Source organism: Stigmatopora argus, chromosome 22, assembly GCF_051989625.1.
Source record: "Stigmatopora argus isolate UIUO_Sarg chromosome 22, RoL_Sarg_1.0, whole genome shotgun sequence".
Lineage (NCBI taxonomy): Eukaryota > Metazoa > Chordata > Actinopteri > Syngnathiformes > Syngnathidae > Stigmatopora > Stigmatopora argus.
The window spans coordinates 4,407,922-4,429,385 of NC_135408.1; the positions used below are offsets into that span (position 1 = coordinate 4,407,922).

The 21,464-nt window shown below is 43.9% G+C and overlaps 1 protein-coding gene across 2 annotated transcripts; it reads left to right on the plus strand.

Annotated features, from left to right (window-relative positions):
• Positions 1–11: 11 nt before the first annotated feature.
• LOC144068029 (pecanex-like protein 3) lies at positions 12–21,432 on the plus strand. 2 transcript variants are annotated; one of them, XM_077592205.1, is made up of 36 exons: positions 12–426; positions 1,192–1,671; positions 2,274–2,482; positions 3,479–3,584; positions 3,663–3,702; positions 3,804–3,899; positions 4,057–5,763; positions 6,098–6,227; positions 6,326–6,495; positions 6,685–6,742; positions 6,831–6,972; positions 7,064–7,221; positions 7,803–7,956; positions 8,060–8,092; positions 8,169–8,340; positions 8,430–8,540; positions 8,632–8,723; positions 8,815–8,924; positions 9,459–9,564; positions 9,648–9,740; positions 9,810–9,960; positions 10,456–10,600; positions 12,636–12,813; positions 12,905–13,013; positions 13,096–13,225; positions 13,316–13,374; positions 13,478–13,693; positions 14,425–14,678; positions 15,767–15,997; positions 16,090–16,193; positions 16,273–16,420; positions 16,503–16,733; positions 17,536–17,810; positions 17,875–18,044; positions 18,647–19,062; positions 19,507–21,432. In XM_077592205.1, the coding sequence occupies exons 2-36, from the start codon at positions 1,519–1,521 to the stop codon at positions 19,642–19,644; spliced, it is 6,795 nt and encodes a 2,264-aa protein (XP_077448331.1). In that variant the 5' UTR covers positions 12–426; positions 1,192–1,518; the 3' UTR covers positions 19,645–21,432. The 2 variants fall into 2 exon arrangements, with proteins under 2 accessions (XP_077448331.1, XP_077448332.1); XM_077592206.1 differs by having other exon boundaries at positions 12,639–12,813.
• Positions 21,433–21,464: the final 32 nt, after the last annotated feature.

The window sequence follows — 21,464 nt, forward strand, 5'->3', positions numbered from 1 at the left end:
CGTGCGTGCATGCGCTCGCGCACGAGTGGACCAACTAGTTGTTGGCTTAGCACCTTAGCAGCTACATTTACTAGATCGCTTTTCCGAAACATTTCAACAAACTCCCTGTTCTCGCCAAAGACTCGCATGACGTCCACCATGAAACGGGACCCCCGGTAAAGAGGCTTGTCCATCCCCCCCCCCAAAATGTCAAAGAAGATCACGGACTCTCGCCAAATCATACATTAGCCCCTTTGCGACGGCGGAAAAAAAAAGTCCGGCTTCATCATACAATTTTTCATTTCAAAGAGGGTTAAGGGGGGGCTTTATTTTTTTTAGTAACCTGGAAGGAAAGCTCTTCGAATTTTGCTACCAGTGGATGCGGAAGAAGGAACCGAGACAAGCTGGACGGCTAAAGCTAACTGGACGCCGTGCTGGGATTCAAATGTGAGAAGCGTTTTAACTACGATCACATATCTAATCCCTCTTAAGACAAAATGAGCTCACGTTCACATTTGAAACGAGCACTTCCAGGTCTCGCTGGCGTTTTTACCAGGTTTTTTTTTAGCCATCTAACGATGGTGACAGCGAACAGATTGGATCGCGGCCACTGGAGGCCTAGCATTATCCGGTTTTGAGTTCAAATCATGTCATGTCTAACACCGAATGTCAGCTGGTGTGTTGCTTTTGGCTCTGAGTATTAATGATCTAATATGTTCGCGGTGACGGAAGGTGTCGGTGCGAAGATCTGCTCCAGTTTGGCCCGATCCAAACAAACATTGTCATATAGGATAGGCCAGGTTAGCTTGCTAATGCTTATTAGTAAATGGCATGGAGTTGGGACAACCTGAGTTGTGAAGATCTGAGATCTGAATTGTTTGAAGAAGCATACTTTTTTTCATATAAACTATGTAATATTATGTAGTTTTACTTTGTCGTGTTGTGCAAGTAGAGGGCATCCTACCAAAAAGTGTCATTTCAGTCTAATTTTGGAATCTATCATTTGAGTAGTGCATCCATTATTCGCAGGCACTAAAATGTTCCTTTCTTCTCAAACATTTTGAGTTGCATGAATCCCCTCATTGTTCTGATCTTATTAATTACCCTAAAAGTTTCCTTAAAATGTGATGTGGCATCAGCCCATGCTTTTGTGTATAAATATATCTCTCTTCATATTAATGTATCCTGCTTATGTTGTGGTCTCTCTTCCAGATGAATGTTTGTTCTCACTTTTGCCTGGTTGCCAAAGTGCTACAATGTTACTCACCTGAATACCCTTCAAGGATTACGCTTAGCATCATTTGTGCAGGGAAGGAGCACACAGCAGTGCCAAGATGCGCAAAGACTCCTGACCTTAAGTGAAGCGTTCACACAGCCAAGCCTCAGAAGTGTTTTTCTCCATGAGACAGTTTCGCTTAATTTGCCCAAATGGAAATGCCATCATAGACACAAAGGCGCTGTGGCTACAAGTCCACAGTTTTGTGAACGACCAGGTTGGAGCGGCTTTTTCAGCTGTGGGTTCCCCCTGAAAGTGGCGAGATGGGCTCCCAGGCGCTTCAGATATTACGACAAGGTGTGTGGGCCTCACTCACGGGAGGCTGGTATGTGGACCCCCATCAGAGCACGTTCTCCAACTGCTTCCATCTCTACCTATGGATATTTCTGCTGGCTTTCCCCTTTTTGCTTTACATGGTGAGTTCATTTGCACTAAAATGTGACTGACTACATGCTTAAATGAAGTTTTCTTTGTTTACATAGGGCACTAAGGGTCACTGGTCAACTTCTTGTTGCGTCAAATGTACCATGGCACTGAGGGAATACAAATGTCATTGTTGAAACAACACACTTGCAACTAAGTCTGACACTAAATTCTGCCTCTATTGCCTCAATCATCGATCAATCAACAATAAGCGCCGCGCAATTTGCAGAATAGTAATCATGAGATTCCCCAAAGCCGAGAATGTTAACTGTTGTTGCATTCACACTTTTCAGTCGCTGGGACCTAATCTGCTTTCTCAAAAGTGATTACGTTTTTTTCCTGTTCTTTAGTAATTATTATGTACTATCGCTGGTACCCTTGTGTGATGACATTTTAAAAAACTAAACAAATGCTTGTGGAGCTTATCTTGTTAAGGACTAGTGAGATGTTTAAAGGTCTTGCATTATATCGTGCATAAAAGCTTTTTAGGTATAAGTTATTGTTATTTTTTTTTCCGCTCGCCCCCCAAAAAATTATTTGGGCTGTTTAACTTCAGAGAGGATTGCTTTCTATAAATTATTTCACTTTCTCATAGGCTTTCCCTGCCAGTTTGGTGATAGCAGGCTTGTACTCTGCTGCTGTCGCCATCTTTTTCACCACTATCAAAGTGGTAAACTACCGGCTGCACGCCATGTTCGACCTGGGGGAGATTGTTGAGAAGAAGCGGGCCTCGCTCACGGCCGACGGTCCAAGAACAGAAGAAGGGGATGAAGGCTCAGGTGGTCTTGATGGGAGTCAACCCAGGTGAGTGAGTGATATGTGCCATGAATTGAGAGTTATACAGAGCTGCCAACCTCCGTCGACCCCATTTCAGGAATACCCTTGTCCCATTTCCGGAATGAGTGCGATTCACGCAAAATCCATATAAAATGTTTTTTAAAAAAAATAAGCGCAGGACAATTTCAATCAGACTTTCTTTTATCATGTTTTTACATTAATTAAAATATTGCTTTTGCAAAAAAATTGAAAAAGTACAGAATAATGAAAATAAGTTTATCTTTGTGTTTGGGTCCTTCTACGTGGTTTTTACAGTCAGTAATTCCAACATGTCTCGCGCTAAAGTCGCACTGGAATGTTCTGCAATGTGCAAATGTCTGTCCTTTTGGGATATTGGGATAGTTCGTCGAATACGAACCAATAAACTTCTGCCAGTGTCTGGGTTTCTTATTAGAAGTTTCATCCAAATTGCCATCCATTTTGCACTTAACCAGAGCGGGCATATTGATAAGACTTACCAGTGCTGTGTACGCTTACTTCCTTTAGAACAGCCCCAGAAATGATAGACTAAACCACTAGTCTTTTGTTTCAAAACAAAAGACTAGTGGTTTAGTCAACCTTCCCTTGTAAAAAAAAAAATGAAAACGTAAATGTTAAAGCAATAGAAGCCACCTATGCAATCGATTCCGAATCGATTGCCACGCTGAGGTCGCACAAGACGAATCATGCGTCAGAACTTGTAACTCGGATGATTCACAATGCATTCATGTTACCGAATTCTTTACAGTTGAATCAAGGTGGCGGAAGCCGTAGTGATGGTGTGAATTTCGAGGGATTTAAATTGGAAATTTTGAACTTTTTTCGAAATGGTTGCTTAATAAAAAATGTGAAAATTTGAGGGGATTTCCGGAGTTTGCGTTGCATTTCCGGAGAACTTCCTGAAATTCGGGAGTAGTTGGCAGCCCTGGTTATATGAGCAAATTATTCTGGTAATGAACTGTACACCCTGTTAATTTGCACCAGGGATATTCATGCTGGTGTGGAAATGACGGTGTTTCGGAAGGTCAACTCTACACCTCCGGTGAGGTGCAGTTCCCAGCACTCGCTGTTTGGACTCAACCAAGTGTCGGTGAGATCATCAGCTTGTTCGTTTTGGTCTGCAACGTTTTTCTTTGTGTCACATTTCTTCTTGTTTTTGGCCATTCAGGAGTTCTTGCCTCAACTTGAGGATTCAGGGGGAACAAAGGGTTTGTATGTTTTATCCTTCCATGCTAGAAGTCAATACTTTACATAGTATTAAGATTGCGTCAATCTGGGAATTGAACCTTTCTGTCTTTGTTTACTGAAGATATCAAGGAGTTAATGCGAGAACAAGGAAGCAATAATGTGATCGTTACCTCTGCTCATCGCGAAATCCTGCAGCAGAGTTCTCAGGACACCGTCAGTAAGTCCTCTTGTGTTCTCTACAATCGCAAGCGACAACACTGTTTGTGTTCCCCATACTTGGGAGCCTAGTAAGACCCAAAAATAATTTGCATTAAACTAATGAGGACAGGCTCCAAGTTTGTTTTAATGTGATTAAGATCTGTATCTCTTTCAAGGTGCTCCAAGTGTGGTCCAGTCCTGTATTGCTGTTGCACTGGGAGGTAATTTCCCAGGTCTTATGGGACTCCCCGGCGCACCATCCGGATTTGGAGAACCAGGGGAATATCTTTCTGTACCCCCTTCACCTTCCAGTCAAGAAGATGGAGGAGATAAAGAGCCACTTCACGAGGTGGTGGTAAAACAAAAGACTCCAGAGGACAATGCGTTAGCTTATTCTCCCCTTGGGCCAGCTGGCGAGTCTGAAAGTCTTGGAGATACCCCGCTCAGTCCTCTTATAAAAAGTAGCCTGAGTGAAGAGCTGAGTGAAAATTTGTTGGGATTGTGCCTCGACCTCGTGGTGTTCGTTCCTGGGACCGAGTACCCGGGCTGTCGCAGTGGGGTGGCATTGGCTGCCGGCTCCACGGACAGCTGTTTCAGTGGCGGTGCCGCCGCCACCGATCGTGAGACGCTGAGCACTGTCAGTAGCTATCGTAGTGAAAAGACGGACTCGACTCAACTGGAAAGCCCTTCACTCAGCCAACCGAAGCTCGCGGATGGACCGGGATGTACTACGGGGCCTGCGGGAGGCAAATGGCGCCCTGCGAACACGGGGCTGCCGGCAGGACAGGATGACAGTGATACAGATAATCTGTCGGACAGTGTGTTGCTGCGTTCCCCGTCCAAAGATCTCTCACCCAGTCAGGCGCTGGATAGAACACTCGTCGAAGGAGATGATTTACCATCTGTCCCGTCTGACATGATTGCACAACCCCCGACTTTTCCCGACTCTTCCCCGTCCAGTAGCGGACACTCGGACGTTTGCGATTTAGAGCCAGCTGCTCCCGTCCCCCCCCTACCTCCGCCTCGGCAGGGCAATTCAGTGCCCTCGAGGCTGGCCCTGGGTTCAGTGTCCTCTGAGCCGTCCCTGCCCATATCCTCATCCCCATTCCTGCTGGCCGATCAAGCCGGCCAGCAGGTTGTGCGGCCTAAGGACCTAAAGCTGCTGCGGGCCAGCGGCAACAGCGTGGGCCACAAGCCGGGCCGACGGAAAGCTCCAAGAAGGCGAACCGGCGCCGGGAGCAGTAGTTTTGACTGTGGCTCTTACAGGCGTCACCACAATCATCGGCAGCACAGAGATTACATCCCAGTGCGGAACAAACTCGGCGCCAAGGCCTATAGCGAAAGTCTCTTCGAAGACTCCAGCGACGAGGACGATGGCAGCGACATGAGCGCTGCTTCCAGCCTAGGTTCTCAGCACCAATACAGCTCAGACGAAGACTCCAGTTCCTCTACCTCCTGCTACTCTCCAGAACTCGCCAATGCCGGCGCCGGCTCACAGCTTCCTTCGACTGCTCGGCCTCCTACTCCACGGGAAGGCGAATTAGCGGAACCCGTTTGCCCCTCACATTCCCATGCTGCCAAGCGCTCCTCGAGCACAGCCAGCGCTAAGACTCACGCCAGGGTGCTCAGTATGGACGGGGCGGGTTCCGGTCAAAACAGCGCGGCCACTCCGCCTTCTGCTTCGCACGCGATACCCTCCACTTCCACCCCAGCGCCTCGTCCTCTCACTATTTCCAAGTCGGACTTGGAAGCCCGGACCCTCCAGGTCGGTTGCTTCCCGCTCTCCCACCCTCATCGGCTCGATTCTCTTGGAGGTTCTTGGACTGGCAATCAGATGGGCTGGCGAGCGGGCGAGTTGACCGAAGAAGGGGCAGTTGGGGGAGGTGAGATGAGTTTTGTGTTTCTTGTTTAAGAATAGCTAAATCAGGTTTTGAAATTCTTGCAAAACACCCTTCTGTTTTGCTTGTCCTTATGTGGTTTGTCACGATCGAGTCTAATGCGTCAGCTACATAATACAGAAAATCTGAATAACTATTACAGAAAATCCGACGCACAAAAAAGTGTTAGAAGAAATCCGATTTGGCATGCATTGGAAACATTCAGCCTGCCTATAAATTTTGGTGCCTTCTTGTAAGATATCCTTCTGAGCTGAAAACCAAACGTTACAGAATGGCAGTATTTCGTATGGTAATTTATGGACAGTCAACCTCTCTGCAGCTTTGTCACCCGAAGATGGCGCCAAGCATGACTCAGTCGGCAACGTAAAGAGGACCCAAGCCATTCGCAGGAGACATAACGCAGGAACCAACCCGACACCCCCGCCTTCCACCATGGGATCCCCTCCTAGGTCAGTGCCGCTAAGCTATTGCTTAGAAAAGCATGAAAAGGCTGTCATGTTCCAGTTTACATATAGCAAAGTTGTTATCCCTCTCTTTAAACCATCAGCCTCCAGGACCTCCAAAGGGCTCGGACCTCCTCGCACTCGCGGACGCGCAACCTTCCCTCTGCCTTACAGTTTGCCTCGTCACTTCTGCTCCCCCGCAGCGGCATTCATGAGGCCTCCACCTTCGACGACACATCAGAGGGGGCCGTGCACTATTTTTTCGATGAGAGCGGTGAGTTTGTGTGCCATTCAAGGAGTAAGCAAGACGTTTTCGGAAGCTTTGCTTTTTCAGTGCGTGGAGATTAACGAGAAGATCAATGCGGTTTTCAGCTCTGTCAACTAAATAGGAAAAGACGGACCATTTCAGAATTTCAAGCAGGCACACGTTTTTTTTCTCGCCACTTATTTTGTTGTCTATCAGGAGTGAAGAGATCCTACACATTTGGACCTGCGGGAGGAGGTTATGAGGATCCAGTTCAGTAAGTTCAATCTTTATGCAAGCTAAAATTACGTTGAAAGAAAATGCAACCAAAATGCTGAGTATGTAATGCAATGGAATCCTTGCAGAGAGAGGGAGAGGCAGTCTCAATCCTCAAGCTTCACCTCCACAGAAGTCCAGGAAGGTGCACCTGTCTTGTCCATGCTGCAACCAAGACCAGTGGTCCTACAGGGCATGCAGGTGCGCAGGGTGCCATTGGAAATGCCTGAGGTTAGTACACTTAGTGTATTGTTTTTTATTTTATTTTCTTCAGTACAATAATCTTCTCCAACTCATGCGCTGCTCCCCGAACTGTCTCCAGTTTGACCTGGATCACGAGTCCCTGCAGGAATCCCAGGAGAACACGCTGATGATCGAGGAGAAGGCGAAACCCAAACAGTACTATCGCTTTTGGGTCCTGCCTGGGAAATGGGTCAGGGTCCGCTATGATCGATTAGCACTTCTGGCCTTGTTGGACAGGTAAGGAATATGGTGCGATATTTGCAACCCTCTACAAAGCGAGGCGATCTGTACATTATAACGTATTTTTAGGCGTGACCGGACGTTTCGTCGAAAGACGTTTGGTCCCCGGACGTTTGGTCGACCGGATGTTTGGTAGAACGGATGTTTGGTAGAACGGACGTATGGTCGCATGCAATTGATAGATTTTAACATTGGGTGAATAGGGATTTAATGACTATTATTTAACATTGGGTGAATAGGGATTTAATGACTATTATTTAACATTGAGTGAATATGGTTAGGCTTAAACAAATGAAAGTCTCGTGACTCAAACCTCGGGACTCGTGAACCCGTTCGAACAAACGTCCGGTGACCAAACGTCCGGGGACCAAACGTCTTTCGACGAAATGTCCGAGTACCATTTTTAGGATGTGTTGTGTTGTTTGAGTGTTTTCAAAGGCGATTTTATGAACTACCCTAACACGGGCTGTGTTTGAACACAATATAAATGTTTTTTGTTTTTTATTCAGCTCTCTGATGAGGTGTAAGAAAAGAATATGTGACATCTTTGCCAAAATGAAATATAATTCTTTCATCAGGAACCGGCGTGTGGGAGAAAATGTTTTTGCTGTGGTGCTGGCCAGTCTGGTAGCTTTTCTGGGCTTCCAACTGTTGCTTCAGGGCTTTTTCAGGGACATCTGGGTCTTCCAGTTTTGCCTGGTCATTGCAAGTTGCCAATACTCCTTACTTAAGGTATTATTTGTTTCAGACAATGCCTGTTGATTTTCATGTCTCATATGCAAGCTGCTCACATGTGAAATGAACAAAGGTTCTAAACAGACCTCTTACTTTTCAGAGTGTACAACCAGATGCAGCCTCTCCCATGCATGTAAGTCCTGTTTTTGTTGTCCTATTTTGAGAACTTTCCTTTTCACCTGGTTGTGATACTCCTTTATGATGAACAGGGTCACAACTGGATCATCGTCTACAGTCGGCCTGTTTATTTTTGCCTGTGCTGTGTGATGATCTGGATTTTTGATTTGTCTGGCCGCTCCGGCAGCCTGCAACCGTTTTCCCTTTACGGCGTCACCTTCTTTTCCGCACAATTTCTGCTTTGCATCAGAGATATGCTTCTGGGTAAATCATTGCACTTAATTAACTTTGACACTGTACCAACTAGAGTGTTAGGTATTAATAACCTGTTGGGTTTTCTCACCCCACCACAGTCTTCGCCTTGTGCTTCCCAGTCATCTTCCTGTTTGGCTTGCTACCTCAGGTCAATACTTTTATCATGTGTCTGTTGGAGCAGATCGACATGCACATTTTTGGCGGAACGGGTAAGAACGTGGATCGAGTACTGCGTTGCTAGTCTCCGTATACATACACCGTGAGATCCATTGATCCACCCTTTTTTCTCTTCCTCCACAGCCACCACCAGTCCCCTCTCGTCTCTGTTCAGCCTCCTGCGCAGTGTGCTGGTAGCTGCCCTGCTTTATGGATTTTGTCTAGGTGCCATAAATGTGAGCACAATATGAAAACCTGTTCAATACAGTCGCTAAAATGGAAGCTTTGACGCTGCAGGGTTGAATTCTGTTTTCTTCCCCCTCAAAGGCACCGTGGGGAGACGCCCATGTGCCAGTGCTATTTTCTGTGTTTTGCGGCTTGCTGCTCGCCTTGTCCTACCACCTGAGTCGCCAAAGCAGCGATCCAACTATCCTGGGGTCAGTACAGTGCTTAAATAATAACATATTCATAATTTTTGTTCTACAGCATGCTTAACTGGTTTATTGTGTGGAAAGAGGAGGAAAACTATTCACTTTCTCCAGATTTTTTTTAGTTATTGCAGTAATCACATTGTTCACACATTTGTTATAAAACTTTGGAAAACAAAGTCACCGGATGATAAGATGAATTTGGAGTCGTCAATTAACCGAACGAAAAGGTTTCGGAATGCATAAAAGCCAATATTTACCAGAATCACCGAGCTCCCGAAGCATTTGTATTCTTTTGGCGTTGAACTACTTAGAGGTTGCGAAACTAGCAGGAAAGTGACGTAAAACTAGCAACCTTTCATTAGCTGTTTAAAGCAAAAACTAATTTAAAAATGTGTGTATGCATTGCTCACCTTCTCCATTTTGAAATTTGATTGCAAGCCATGCTATTTTTTCTCTCCTTTAATTCACATCAGGGCGTTGTCCATTCTGAAATTTGAATTCAAGCCATACTATTTTTTTGTTCCGCTTCATTTACATCAGGGCGTTGGTCCGATCCAAATTATTCCCCGAGCTGGAAAATCACATACCCGAAGACCCCCCCGTGGAGATCAAAGATCCTCTTCCAGAGAAGCTGCGCAACTCTGTGGTACAAATCAAGGCTCCCTCACCTTTACACTTTTTATTTCAGATTACAATTCACTTTAAATCATTTCCCCTTCTCGACCGTAGAAAGAAATTCTTCATTCCGACCTGGTCATGTGTCCCCTCATGGCTGTGATTACCTTCGCCATCAGTGCCAGCACAGTTTTCATTGCACTACAGGTTAGCACGGGTTTATTTCTTGATTTGACGGCACTTTCTCACTTCTTCCTCTCTTCTCTTGCTCCTCAGCCTGCCCTCAGCCTCGTTTTGTACATCCTAGCGGGAGTTGTCGGCTGTATTACCCACTATCTCCTGCCTCAGCTCCGTAAACAGCTTCCTTGGTTTTGCCTGGCTCACCCCGTGCTCCGATCAAAAGAGTACAGTCAGTTCGAAGTCCGAGGTGAGCGCTTCATTACCGTTCATCCGCTTGAGCCTCCAATCACTGTAACATGGAAGGAGTCATTATCACCGTCTCCCTCCGGAGGCTTCACTGCGGATTAAATGGAAAACCAGCGAGGTCTCAAGTTGACGTGCTGCTGAGAAATGCATTTAACCTCCATCATCTTCCAGGGATTTTCACCGGGTGTGCCAGCGCTAAATTTAGATTTTTTTTCCATTTTGAACTTGCTTCACATTTTAAGAAGTCACAGTAAAGCACACTCAATTGGATGTCTTTAGTTCTTGCATGTCGGTATTAAACTGCAATGTCAACCAGAGCAGTTTGATTCAACATTATCAGAGTGGTCTTATTCTCACAACATTTTATTCATTTTCAGCTATGGTCCAAGTCTATTCGTAACACTTGAATCCCCGACAAGTATTCTTTCCTGGCCCCGAGCCCTGAAATGTGGCACACTACAGCATGCATTTAGTAAGATGTTTTGATGTATGCCAGATGCCGCGCAGCTGATGTGGTTTGAGAAGATGTACGCGTGGCTTCAATGTGTGGAGAAGTACTTCATCTACCCGGCGGTGGTGCTCAACTCCCTTACAACAGAAGCACGTGCTGTTGGCCAAAACCACAAAGATCTGGACATCTAGTAAGTCAGACAAACAGTGATCCTAAATATTGCAGAATGTCATTCCCTACCATTGACGGGGATATACGTCCAATCCCTTTGAGTTAGGAGGGCCTGGCAGCAAACAATACTCATACTTTAGTTATGTTTTTGTGAGATGTTCTCTTAACCCTTTGGCGCACGATTTTTTTTCTCCAACCCTTACACATTTAACTCATTAACTGCAATTTACGCCAATCCATGTGTCTAGTCTAATTGGATTGGATATGTAGTGCCACACTAAAAGATGAGTGTTAACAGCCACTCCTCCCAGTTTCAATGAATTGGACCTCTATCGCCGCCAGTGGCATGCAATGAGTTAAATACTATGAAAAAGATACACTTTAGATTATTTGGGGCCATAACCAGTGTTTTACCTTTTTTGTCATTTTATTTCATTCATTTAGCTTTTATTAACACTGTATTCATATATATTTAGTAATAAAATAATATGAATAGCAATTATCATTAATAATTGAAGAACATAATAGTAATAATTGCTCCTTTCTCACTTTTATAATGACCCTAAATAGTCACTTGCCCTTTGTATGGTTACAAATGAGTGACCTGCCTTTTGTATGGTTCCAAAATCTTCCACGTAGCTCCTCCTCCACTGCAAGAATTTGTAAAAATATATACCGTAATTACTCGAATATAACACGCAGGTTTTTGCAAAATAATTAATTCCAATAGTTGGGGGTGCGTGTTATAATCAAAAACTAATTTTTTTTTTTTTTTTTTTTTTTTAATTTTATTTTTTTTTTTTTTGTGTCTTGTTACATGGCCCTTAGCCTGGTGCTTTTTCTTGCCAAATAAATTGAATTGAAATTGAATTGAATAAAATAAATTACAAATTTTCGATCGAAAAAAGCATTGTCAAACTCACTTTGACGCACGGATTTTACGTCATCTCGTAGAGCCGACGCACGGATTTTACGTCATCTCGTGAAGCCGAGACCACCACTGCCCCCCTCTAGCCTCGTACCCGTCTCAGTTCACCCTCTCTCAGTTCAGTGTTATAATCAATAACTAAAATAAATTACAAATTTTCGATCGAAAAAAGCATTGTCAAACTCACTTTGACGCACGGATTTTACGTCATCTCGTAAAGCCAATCGGATGATGTGTTGTGGGAGGAAGAGGAAGTGGATGAAGGAAGCGTGGACGTTGATAGGATTCTCAACGAAGAGATGTATGAGAGGACAGACAAAGAGAGAGAGGAACTTTTCATTTGAAGGATTCTAATGAATAAATTTGTTTGAACAAAACAATCGTGAAACGAAGAAAAAAAGGTAAGATTTCTGATTTTCGTCAGCGGGAAATTTTAGGTGCGCACTATATTCGAGTACTGCGTTTTTCCAGATTTTTTTGGCCCAAAGTTATACCTGCGTGTTATTTTCGAGTGCGCGTTATATTCGAGTAATTACGGTATATAAAAATTAAACATTCCAACAGACCAACAAGAGCTGGTTCTAGAGGTGACTGTGTAGTTCCCTTCAGAGTGTATTTAGCCAAACCACCTTCTCATCTTCTCTGTTCGTGCCTCTTATATGTGGAACTCAATACCAAATACCATAACTGAACATCTTTGCCGATCATCTTAAAGCCTGGCTGCAGAATGAACAACATTGTGATCACAACACTGCCTAGACCTGTGCTACTTGTGTATGTCTCATTGTTTCTCTGTTGCTTTCTCGTCTTTTGTCCTGTTTTTTTCTCTCTTCCTTCTATTGCCTTATTGATTTTATCTTGCGTTTTTAACACCAACCTGCACAAGGCACTAAAGATGGAAATTAGCCATGGGCTATAATCTTACATATTTACATGTATATGTTCATGAATGTTTCGTCCCTTTATTAAAATCAATCGAACTCAAAGTTTTAACTTTTGAATAGCTTTCTACTGTAGTGACCACTGTATCTGAAAGGGTTCAATTTGTCACAAGTTGATTTAGGAAAGGTTGTATTTGGCATTTTGGGAATTTTGCATGCATCCTATGTTTTGGCATGTTTTCCAGTAGCCGAGCGCTATTCATCTCGGTGGCTGGCATGAAGCTGCTGCGTTCGTCCTTCTGCGCCCCTTCGCACCAGTACGTCACACTGTGCTTCACCACGCTCTTCTTCCACTTCGACTACCCGCACTTCTCCGAGACTTTCCTGATCGACTACTACTTCATGTCCATTCTTTTCAGCAAGGTCAGTACACACACGGGTCTTTTCACATGCATTTTTTAACAAAAAAAATGGAATTGAATAACAATGCACCTTGGTTCCCTTTTTTTTTTAGATGTGGGACTTGCTGTATAAATTGCGCTTTGTGTTGACTTACATCGCCCCTTGGCAGATCACGTGGGGCTCAGCTTTCCACGCTTTCGCGCAACCTTTTGCAGTGCCTCGTATCCTTAAACTTGAAAAGATGACACATCAGCAAATGCTCCATTTCTTCACGAGATACCCTTAACCCCAGTTTTTCTGCAGACTCTGCCGTTCTCTTTGTGCAAGCTGTCTTTTCGGCCATCTTTTCAACCCCTCTAAATCCAGTCCTAGGCAGCGCTGTGTTTGTTACCTCATACACTAGGCCTGTTAAATTCTGGGAGCGAGACTACAAGTATGTATTCTTCTAAATCTGCAGCTTTAATTCACTGATTCAACGTGGTTGTTTTATAACCCCTTTGCTTGTATGATTATGTTTTGACAGCACCAAGCGTGTTGACCATTCCAATACCAGACTCGCCACTCAGCTAGACCGTAACCCAGGTATGCCTGTAACTCTGTTAGACATTTTCTCACCCCCCCCCCCCTTTTTTTATTAAACCATGATCACGCTAACTGTTGCCATGCCGCAATCTTTTCTCGCAAGGTGCCGACGACAACAACCTGAACTCCATATTTTACGAGCACCTGACACGTTCACTGCAGCACAGTCTGTGCGGCGACCTGTTGCTCGGCCGCTGGGGCAACTACAACACCGGCGACTGCTTCATCCTCGCCTCCGACTACCTCAACGCGCTGGTGCACATCATTGAGATCGGAAACGGCCTGGTCACCTTCCAACTGAGGGGTCTGGAGTTCAGAGGTCAGCAGCGTTGATTCACATTCTCCATTTGAACAACTAGAATTTTGTATTTTTCCTGATAGAAGGCGCCTTAGTGCATCAATGCATTGAATTTTTTTTTTTTTTTTCATTGTTGTTTTCAGGAATTACTTTGGGTCTGTTTTGTTTGTTAGTTTTTTTTTCTAGATATGTATTGCCGATTCAGATCCAATATGCTTATTTTTAGACCAATATAAATGAGGTATACAGTAAATGATGAATCATAACGTATTAAAGTGAACCTGTTGGTACCTTCTTAAGAAATGCTCTGTTTAGAAATATGACATGCTTCGCTGTTAACTATCCTTAGTCTCTAACTAAAGAGAAGTCGTCCCGCTCTGAAGACATGTTTGCCTAGTATTTTGATTCACAGCAGCTGAAATTCATGATTGTACTGAAAACATGCGACTACTAGATCGCATTTTGTGACCAAATCCAACTTCAAAAATAAGTCGTATCGGGCACCGATATTAAATCTCAGATTAGGACATCCCTAGTTGTTGTTGTGGCTTTAAATATTTTTTGTATTTCTTTTTTTATTGTTGGTTTTATTAATTAACTACATTTAAACAACAAAATCAAAATGTTATTTTCTGTTAACAAAACTGAGGAATTATCTTTAAATGCAGGCTTAAAAACTAAGAAAGGGAGAGTTATGATTGAGCCCACGTGTTATGTTGCACGTTGTACTTCTTTCCTTTCCTGTCTGGCAGGCACTTACTGTCAACAGAGGGAGGTGGAAGCCATCACAGAAGGCGTGGAGGAGGACGAGGGCTGCTGCTGTTGTGAGCCGGGTCACCTGCCTCACATGCTGTCATTCAATGCCGCTTTCGGGCAGCGCTGGCTCGCCTGGGAAGTAGCGGCCACCAAGTATGTGCTGGAAGGGTACAGCATCAGTGACAACAATGCCGCCTCCATGCTGCAAGTCTTTGACTTGCGCAAGATTCTCATCACGTATTATGTCAAGGTCAGATTCCTTCTCATCCCTGTGTTGTTGACATTCCAAATGAACTGAAGCGTTACAAACTTCAAACTTGAACTGCCTGTCGAATTAAAACTCCACTTAATTTTGCCCCATTTGAGATGGTAATCTTGTTCTGTATTGGAACAACAATGGTTTCTTTTTCTTAACATTGGAATGTGGGACCCAACAAAGCAGTAAAGCAGTCCGGCTTGATTAATTGCACCCTATGTCAGCAGTAGAATCAATTATGCCTCCATTGATTTCAAGACACTTGAGTCAGAGAGATATTGTATTATAAGCAGTAGGAAGTTTAATGCAGTGTTTCCCAACCTTTTTTAAGCTGAGGCACACTTTTTGCATTGAAAAAAATCTCAAGGGACACCCATCTGTTTTAATTTAAAACTATGTTGCCTATATTATAAACTATAGTCATTCTCAGTGTTATCAGCAGGAATCAAATTTCAAAATCAAAATTTTCACACTGACCTAAAAGTTGATGTCTGAACAAGTGATGTAAAAATAAGTACAGTCTTCCCTTGATTATCGCGACTTCACTAACCGCGAGATTCGAGGGATTACTGTAATGTAATGCTTTTAATCGTATAATTTGATGACTCTTCTCTAAATATTACTTAAATCTCCTAATCTTACGCAAAAAACAATGTGCTCATACAGACTTTACACTGCCAAAGGTTAACTCCCTAGAAACCAAACAACTTCCGATTCACGTTAGAGAAAAATAAGCAACAAAGGACTGATTCACAATTTGAATCTTGTAATATTATAAACTATAATTTAATGTTCATCCTATTTTGATTTTAACCTTGTAATAGTTCAATTTTAATCTCATTATATTCATATTGATTTTTCTCTCTGAATATTACAATGTACAACTTCTTGCAATTTCCCACGACACAGCTGACCATTGCACACTGGGTTAATATATGTAATTAATATCAGTGCTGTAAGTGGTCATATGCCAAAATTGGAGTGGATTGAATGGAAAAAATTGTCATTTTTAGAGCAGTTCTGATTTTATCCCTCTCAATGCCAGATCAAAGTTAAGGCTTCATTATTGCTTTCTCTATCAGAGCATCATTTACTATGTGAGCCGATCACCCAAGCTGGAGGAGTGGTTGGCAAATGAGGCCATCCATGAGGCACTGCGACCTTGTCTGGCACCCAACTACGTGGACAGCGACCCCACTTTCAACCTGAACATCGACGAGGACTACGATCACAGGGCCTCCGGCATCACACTGGCTTCCTTCTGCCTGATCTATGTGGACTGGATTCAGTATTGCAACAGCAGGCGTCAAACGGTACGCATGCCGAGCATTTGAACTTGCAATTGACCGCACTAATAAGAGGAGACCTCAGTGGTGGTTTAACTCGGACATCATGTTTGTTGCAGCCTGTCACAAGTGACCGCGATTCCCCTCTAGTCAGTCTGTGCTTTGGTTTGTGTATCCTGGGGAGAAGAGCCCTTGGCACTGCCTCCCACAGCATGTCTGCAAGGTGAGCGCTCCGCCGTAGATTGCCCTGGACTCGCTTTCGTGGGGACCCGCTGTCACTTAACCGTTTGTGCTTTTAACAGCTTAGAGCCGTTCCTCTACGGGCTCCACGCGCTCTTCAAGGGAGACTTTCGCATCACGTCTCCGCGAGACGAGTGGGTCTTCGCAGATATGGACCTTTTAAATCGAGTCGTGGCGCCTGGAGTGCGGATGTCCCTTAAATTGCATCAGGTAGCACTTGTAGCGACACCTGGGAAAGATCTTGACAAGAAAAAAAAAGTTTTATCTTGATCTTTTTCACGCTCCGCCCCAGGACCACTTCACCTCTCCAGATGAGTACGAAGACCCCGCGGTGCTGTATGACGCCATCACGGCCAATGAGGAGAAAATGTTGATATCGCATGAGGGCGACCCCGTTTGGCGCAGCGCCATCCTTGCCAACATGCCCTCGCTGCTAGCGTTGCGTCACATCATGGACGACGGAAGCGACGAGTACAAGATCATCATGTTGAATAAGAGGTTTCTCAGCTTCAGAGTCATCAAGGTTGTACATCCTCCATTTTGGGTGGTTACTTCTAGTAAATTAGTTTTCTTTATTTACAGAATATTCCTCTGAAATAGTGAAAACGATTCCTCAATTTAGTGTGTTTTTTATCGTGACCGGACGTTTGGTCGACCGGACGTTTGGTCGCCGTCAAATTATGACAGAGAGTTTACTGTTGATATTTTGATATTAGATATTTAGATATTAAACTAACTCTCTCATGATTATAATTTTGAGAGCTGGTTTCAACAGTAACAACCCGGCGACCAAACGTCCGTTCTACCAAACATCCGGTCGACCAAACGTCCGTTCTACCAAACGTCCGAGTACCGTTTTTTTTTATGCCCTCAAAAAAGCTTATTTTTTGTGGTGTGAAGTAGTTCTTTACTACATACCAGTGCTCGGCAATCTGACGATATATATTCCTGAAAGAACACTAAAGGATGTATCTTCACAAATTCCTTCCTATCAACAATTTAATGCTATAAAGTTAGACTGAAAACAACTCGGTGTAGTTATATTTCTTAAATCAACGGTGTATATGGGCCACTACATGTCCCTTTCCTGGAAACCAGGGTGTGATAAATTACCACACTAAACCAACTTATGGTACCAGAAATACATCAAATAACTAAATGGCCGCCTTTGACGGCGACAGAAGTGTCCAATCCACATCGAAACGAGGTTGAGAAATAGAATGAGGGGCAGCACAAGTGCAGTCTTGATCTTGACTATTGGGAAAGAATACACAAGACAAACACAATTATTAAGTATTCTCTTTTAACACGTTTCTATTCTGTAGGTGAACAGAGAGTGCGTCCGAGGACTGTGGGCCGGTCAACAGCAGGAGCTGGTCTTCCTGCGGAACCGCAACCCCGAGCGCGGCAGCATTCAGAACGCCAAGCAGGCCCTGAGGAATATGATCAACTCGTCGTGCGACCAGCCCATCGGATACCCCATCTACGTGTCCCCCCTGACCACGTCTTACGCCGGCGCGCATAGTCAGCTGCGCTCCGTGTGGGGTGGGCCCGTCAGCCCGCACAATATCTACAACTGGCTCATCAATAGCTGGGACAGGTAAGGAAGACGCTTTTTGGAGGGGGACGAGGCTGCAAAGGTGACTTTTTTTTTCTTACTGTAGGATGCAGAAAGGATGCGGTGCCGGTTGCAATAGCGGAGGAAACATCGAAGACTCGGACTGCGGCGGCGGCTCCGCGTCCATCACCACCAACGTTGCCATTCACACTAGCCAAAGCACACCAGCTTCCAGCCTTCCTCAGCCACATATCACCACCATACAAACCTCACTGGGTAAGACATCATGATGTACAATGTACCGTCTATGAATGGATTGTGTATATGTCTGCTTAGCAAAGTGTACGGATTTATTTAATTATTAAGTCAGTGGCTGGCCTTGACTGCGTTCGTTTTTTGCTTCCTTTGTAAGATTACCAATGGTTAAAGGCAAGCGTCTCAATCCAACATTATATCGACATTGCTCCAGATATGGGGCAATCAATGATAAATCTGCACAAAGGATGTATTAATTCAGCTAAATGTTGGCACTGCAAGCAGATGTGCGTTCTGCAGGAAATGCTAATCCCTAAAAAAAGATATATATTTTTTTAAATTGAAACGTGATTAATGACTTTTAATAATTTGTCCTGTTCAGGTTATTGTTGCTAAAGATTCAACGTTTACAGTTTTGCTCATTTATAATTTGGCTAAGATTTTATAACAACCACTTATTTAGATTTTAATTTTATGAGCTCAGTGTAAATTATTGGAAATGTCACCCAACAATGTAATCATTCAGTTCTATTCTAGCAGAAGTAGAAGTACAGGTCAGTGATTCGCTGATTAGCAACGAGCAATGTCAATGGCATTAAAAAAACGATCCTTTACCACCTCAGGTACAGACAACCCAGTTGGTCCAAGCCACAACTGGCCTCACCACCCCCAACCTCTTCCCCTGGCTTTGCTCAGCCAATCGGAAGGCAGGATGGAAGCGGGTCTGCTTTCATCCCTCCAGCGTACGTCCTCCATTCAGGGCCTGTTGGGTCAGCAGCTGTCCAACTCCCAACTCTCCTTCAGTGGCTCGGTGGCGCCTCCCCCTCTGCCCGCGCCCGAGCGCTTCTGCCCCTCTGGCTTCCTGGACAACTCGGCCCACAGGGCGAGCCAGCGGGCTGGCTTCGCCCAAGGCAACGTTCTTCACTTTGAGAGCCATTTCGGGAAGTGGACCTTTTCGGGCAGAAAGGGCTTTAACGGTCCGGCCGCAATAGCGACGACGGAAGGCGATGGAGGAAGCGTCCACGCCATTCGTACTCAGGTGAGGAACGCAAGGTGCTGTTTTAAAGGGAAAGACCTTCATAGAAAAGACAGTATTCAAGTAGAAAAATTGAGAAGTTCGTTTTTTTCTTCCCCTAATCATACTTCTTACCTTATTTGATGATTTTCAAATCTATGTATGGTCTCGTGGAAATCTTATGGTCATTTTTTTTGCACCAAGCCTGGTGCAATTCGTCTGCAAAAATAAAAACGCTAATGTTTACCGCACCATATTCAGAACGGTGCTTATATAATTCAAATTTCAGGTTATATGATGTTTCCATTTCATTCATTGGGTTTTTTTCTTATTCCTTTGTTACTTGTTTGCTTTTACCTTGATAATTTAATGTGACTTTTATGCATCATTTTATTGTTTGGGGATTTTCATGTGACCTTGTGTTGAATTGTGCTCCATTAATAAATTTTCCTTACTTTGCCTTGGCAGCCGCCACTCCCCGTCCCCCCAGAGCAGGACCCCGGTCTTTCCCAAGACCCACTGGGAGCCACAAGGACGCTGGATTCCTCCCCCCCTGCACCGCCTGATGAATCCACAGAGTTGCCTTTACTAGAGCACCTGCGCTGACGAACGGCACCCCACGCGTGCACACTGGACCCCCCCTCTGCGTACCCAACAATTCCGGTCAGATACACAGCCACGACACAGGGATTTTTATGACAAAGAAACCTACACTCCCACTTTTGCAGTCTGCTGGACACACCCAAAGTTACCTTGCTGGCGCTTTGATTTGGGGTCCGAGGCGCCGTGTGCCTCGTCTGTATGCGTGTGTGCGTCTGTCTGTGTGTGTGTGTGAATGCGATTGCGTATGTGCGAACAGGCCAGGAAGGCCAGTGCAATTATAAGGGATCTTTTGCTTTCCTTTTCTCGGCGTTTGTTGATCGATGATCACTTTTGACTGCGAGGATACCACAAGAAGCCTTGTTCAGTTTTTCTCTCCTCTCAGAAGTCAGAAGCTTTTTTTTTCCTACCTGCTTTGGTCGGAAAAGAAGAAAAAAATAACATCAACTCCTACCCCAGCCGCTTGTTTACAGCCTCTGAGTCCAATCTGAGAAATTGTGTTGATCACAAACTTTCCAGCAAAGTTTTTTTTTTCTCTTCAGAGAAATATTCTCTTTTTTTTTTCTTCTTCTTCTTTACTTGAAGATTTTGGGGAAGCTCTCGGTCGTTGACCCCCGAGCCAGGCATTCGGAGACGCCCGCGTGGCATCCAATGGGGATCCTTCCTTGTCCACCTATGCGACTACTGCTCCTGCACCTCCCGCTACTATTAACTAGTACACCAAGTCACTACTACTACTACTGCTTGAATCCAGCGTTTTAGTTGGAAACTGAAAACAAAAGGATGAATATTTATTGGAAGGAATATGGTCTTACATGGGATTCGTTTGTATCGTGCTGATGTGGAATTGGCAATTTAATTTACTTTGTTTTTTGTTGTCCTCTCCAAACTAGTATCATCACCATTGCGTCATCTCAACAGGGGGTCCTTCATGTCTGTGTGTGTAACTGGAACTACTACTTTCTTCCCCCTCTTGCACTCTTTAGTCGCTTTGGTTTGGCCACAGTGACCATCAGCTCATGCGGTAAAATATAAATATGATAGATTACAAATTAACATGATGAAAGGGGGAGGTCGATTACAGGCTCTTTCAAAAAGATGCGTTAAAGAGTATGGAACTCGCCAAATTATTAATGTGGGAATGATCGATTGGCTACATTTCGCATGGAAGGTTTCTGGGACCTGCTTTTTGCAGCCCTTACTTTGTTGCAAAAATGCCATACATCTGGACTAATGAAGGCTCAAATTCTGCTGCTAAAATCCAAACTAAGCTAGTTATTATCATTGGGCATGCATTTTTTTTTGCATATACCAAGGAATCTTCTATTTATCTCTTTTTGCGGATAAACAGCAGCTGCCAGTAAACAACTCTCTTGTTTTTTTTTCCTTAAATAAAACTTTGCTCCATGAAAGCTAAGCACAAGAACTGGGGATCATTTGAAAGTAAATAAAAAGGGATTCCTCATGTACAGCATGTTTCCTATCTAAATGTATATTTAAAAAAATAGCAACCTATTTTATTATGATTGGAAATTATGGGTGTATTTTTTTTTTCTAAGACACTAAGTCTGTTTCTAATGAGCGAGGAAGGGACCTTCACATTTGTAATGTGCAATTTGGGAGGATTTGGTTCTGTTTTTTTTTTTACCCTTTCCTTTTCAATACCATCTGCTTTTGTTTTAGTTTTTCTGAAAGGGGAGCTTTTTATTTAAGTCAACGTTTAATGTTCTGTACAGTTTTTAAGGTGTTTCCTTTTCATCTATTTAAATTAAAGGTTTTTGTCCTTGTTTGCAACCTGAGTGCTAGGATTTATTTTTTTCTGCATG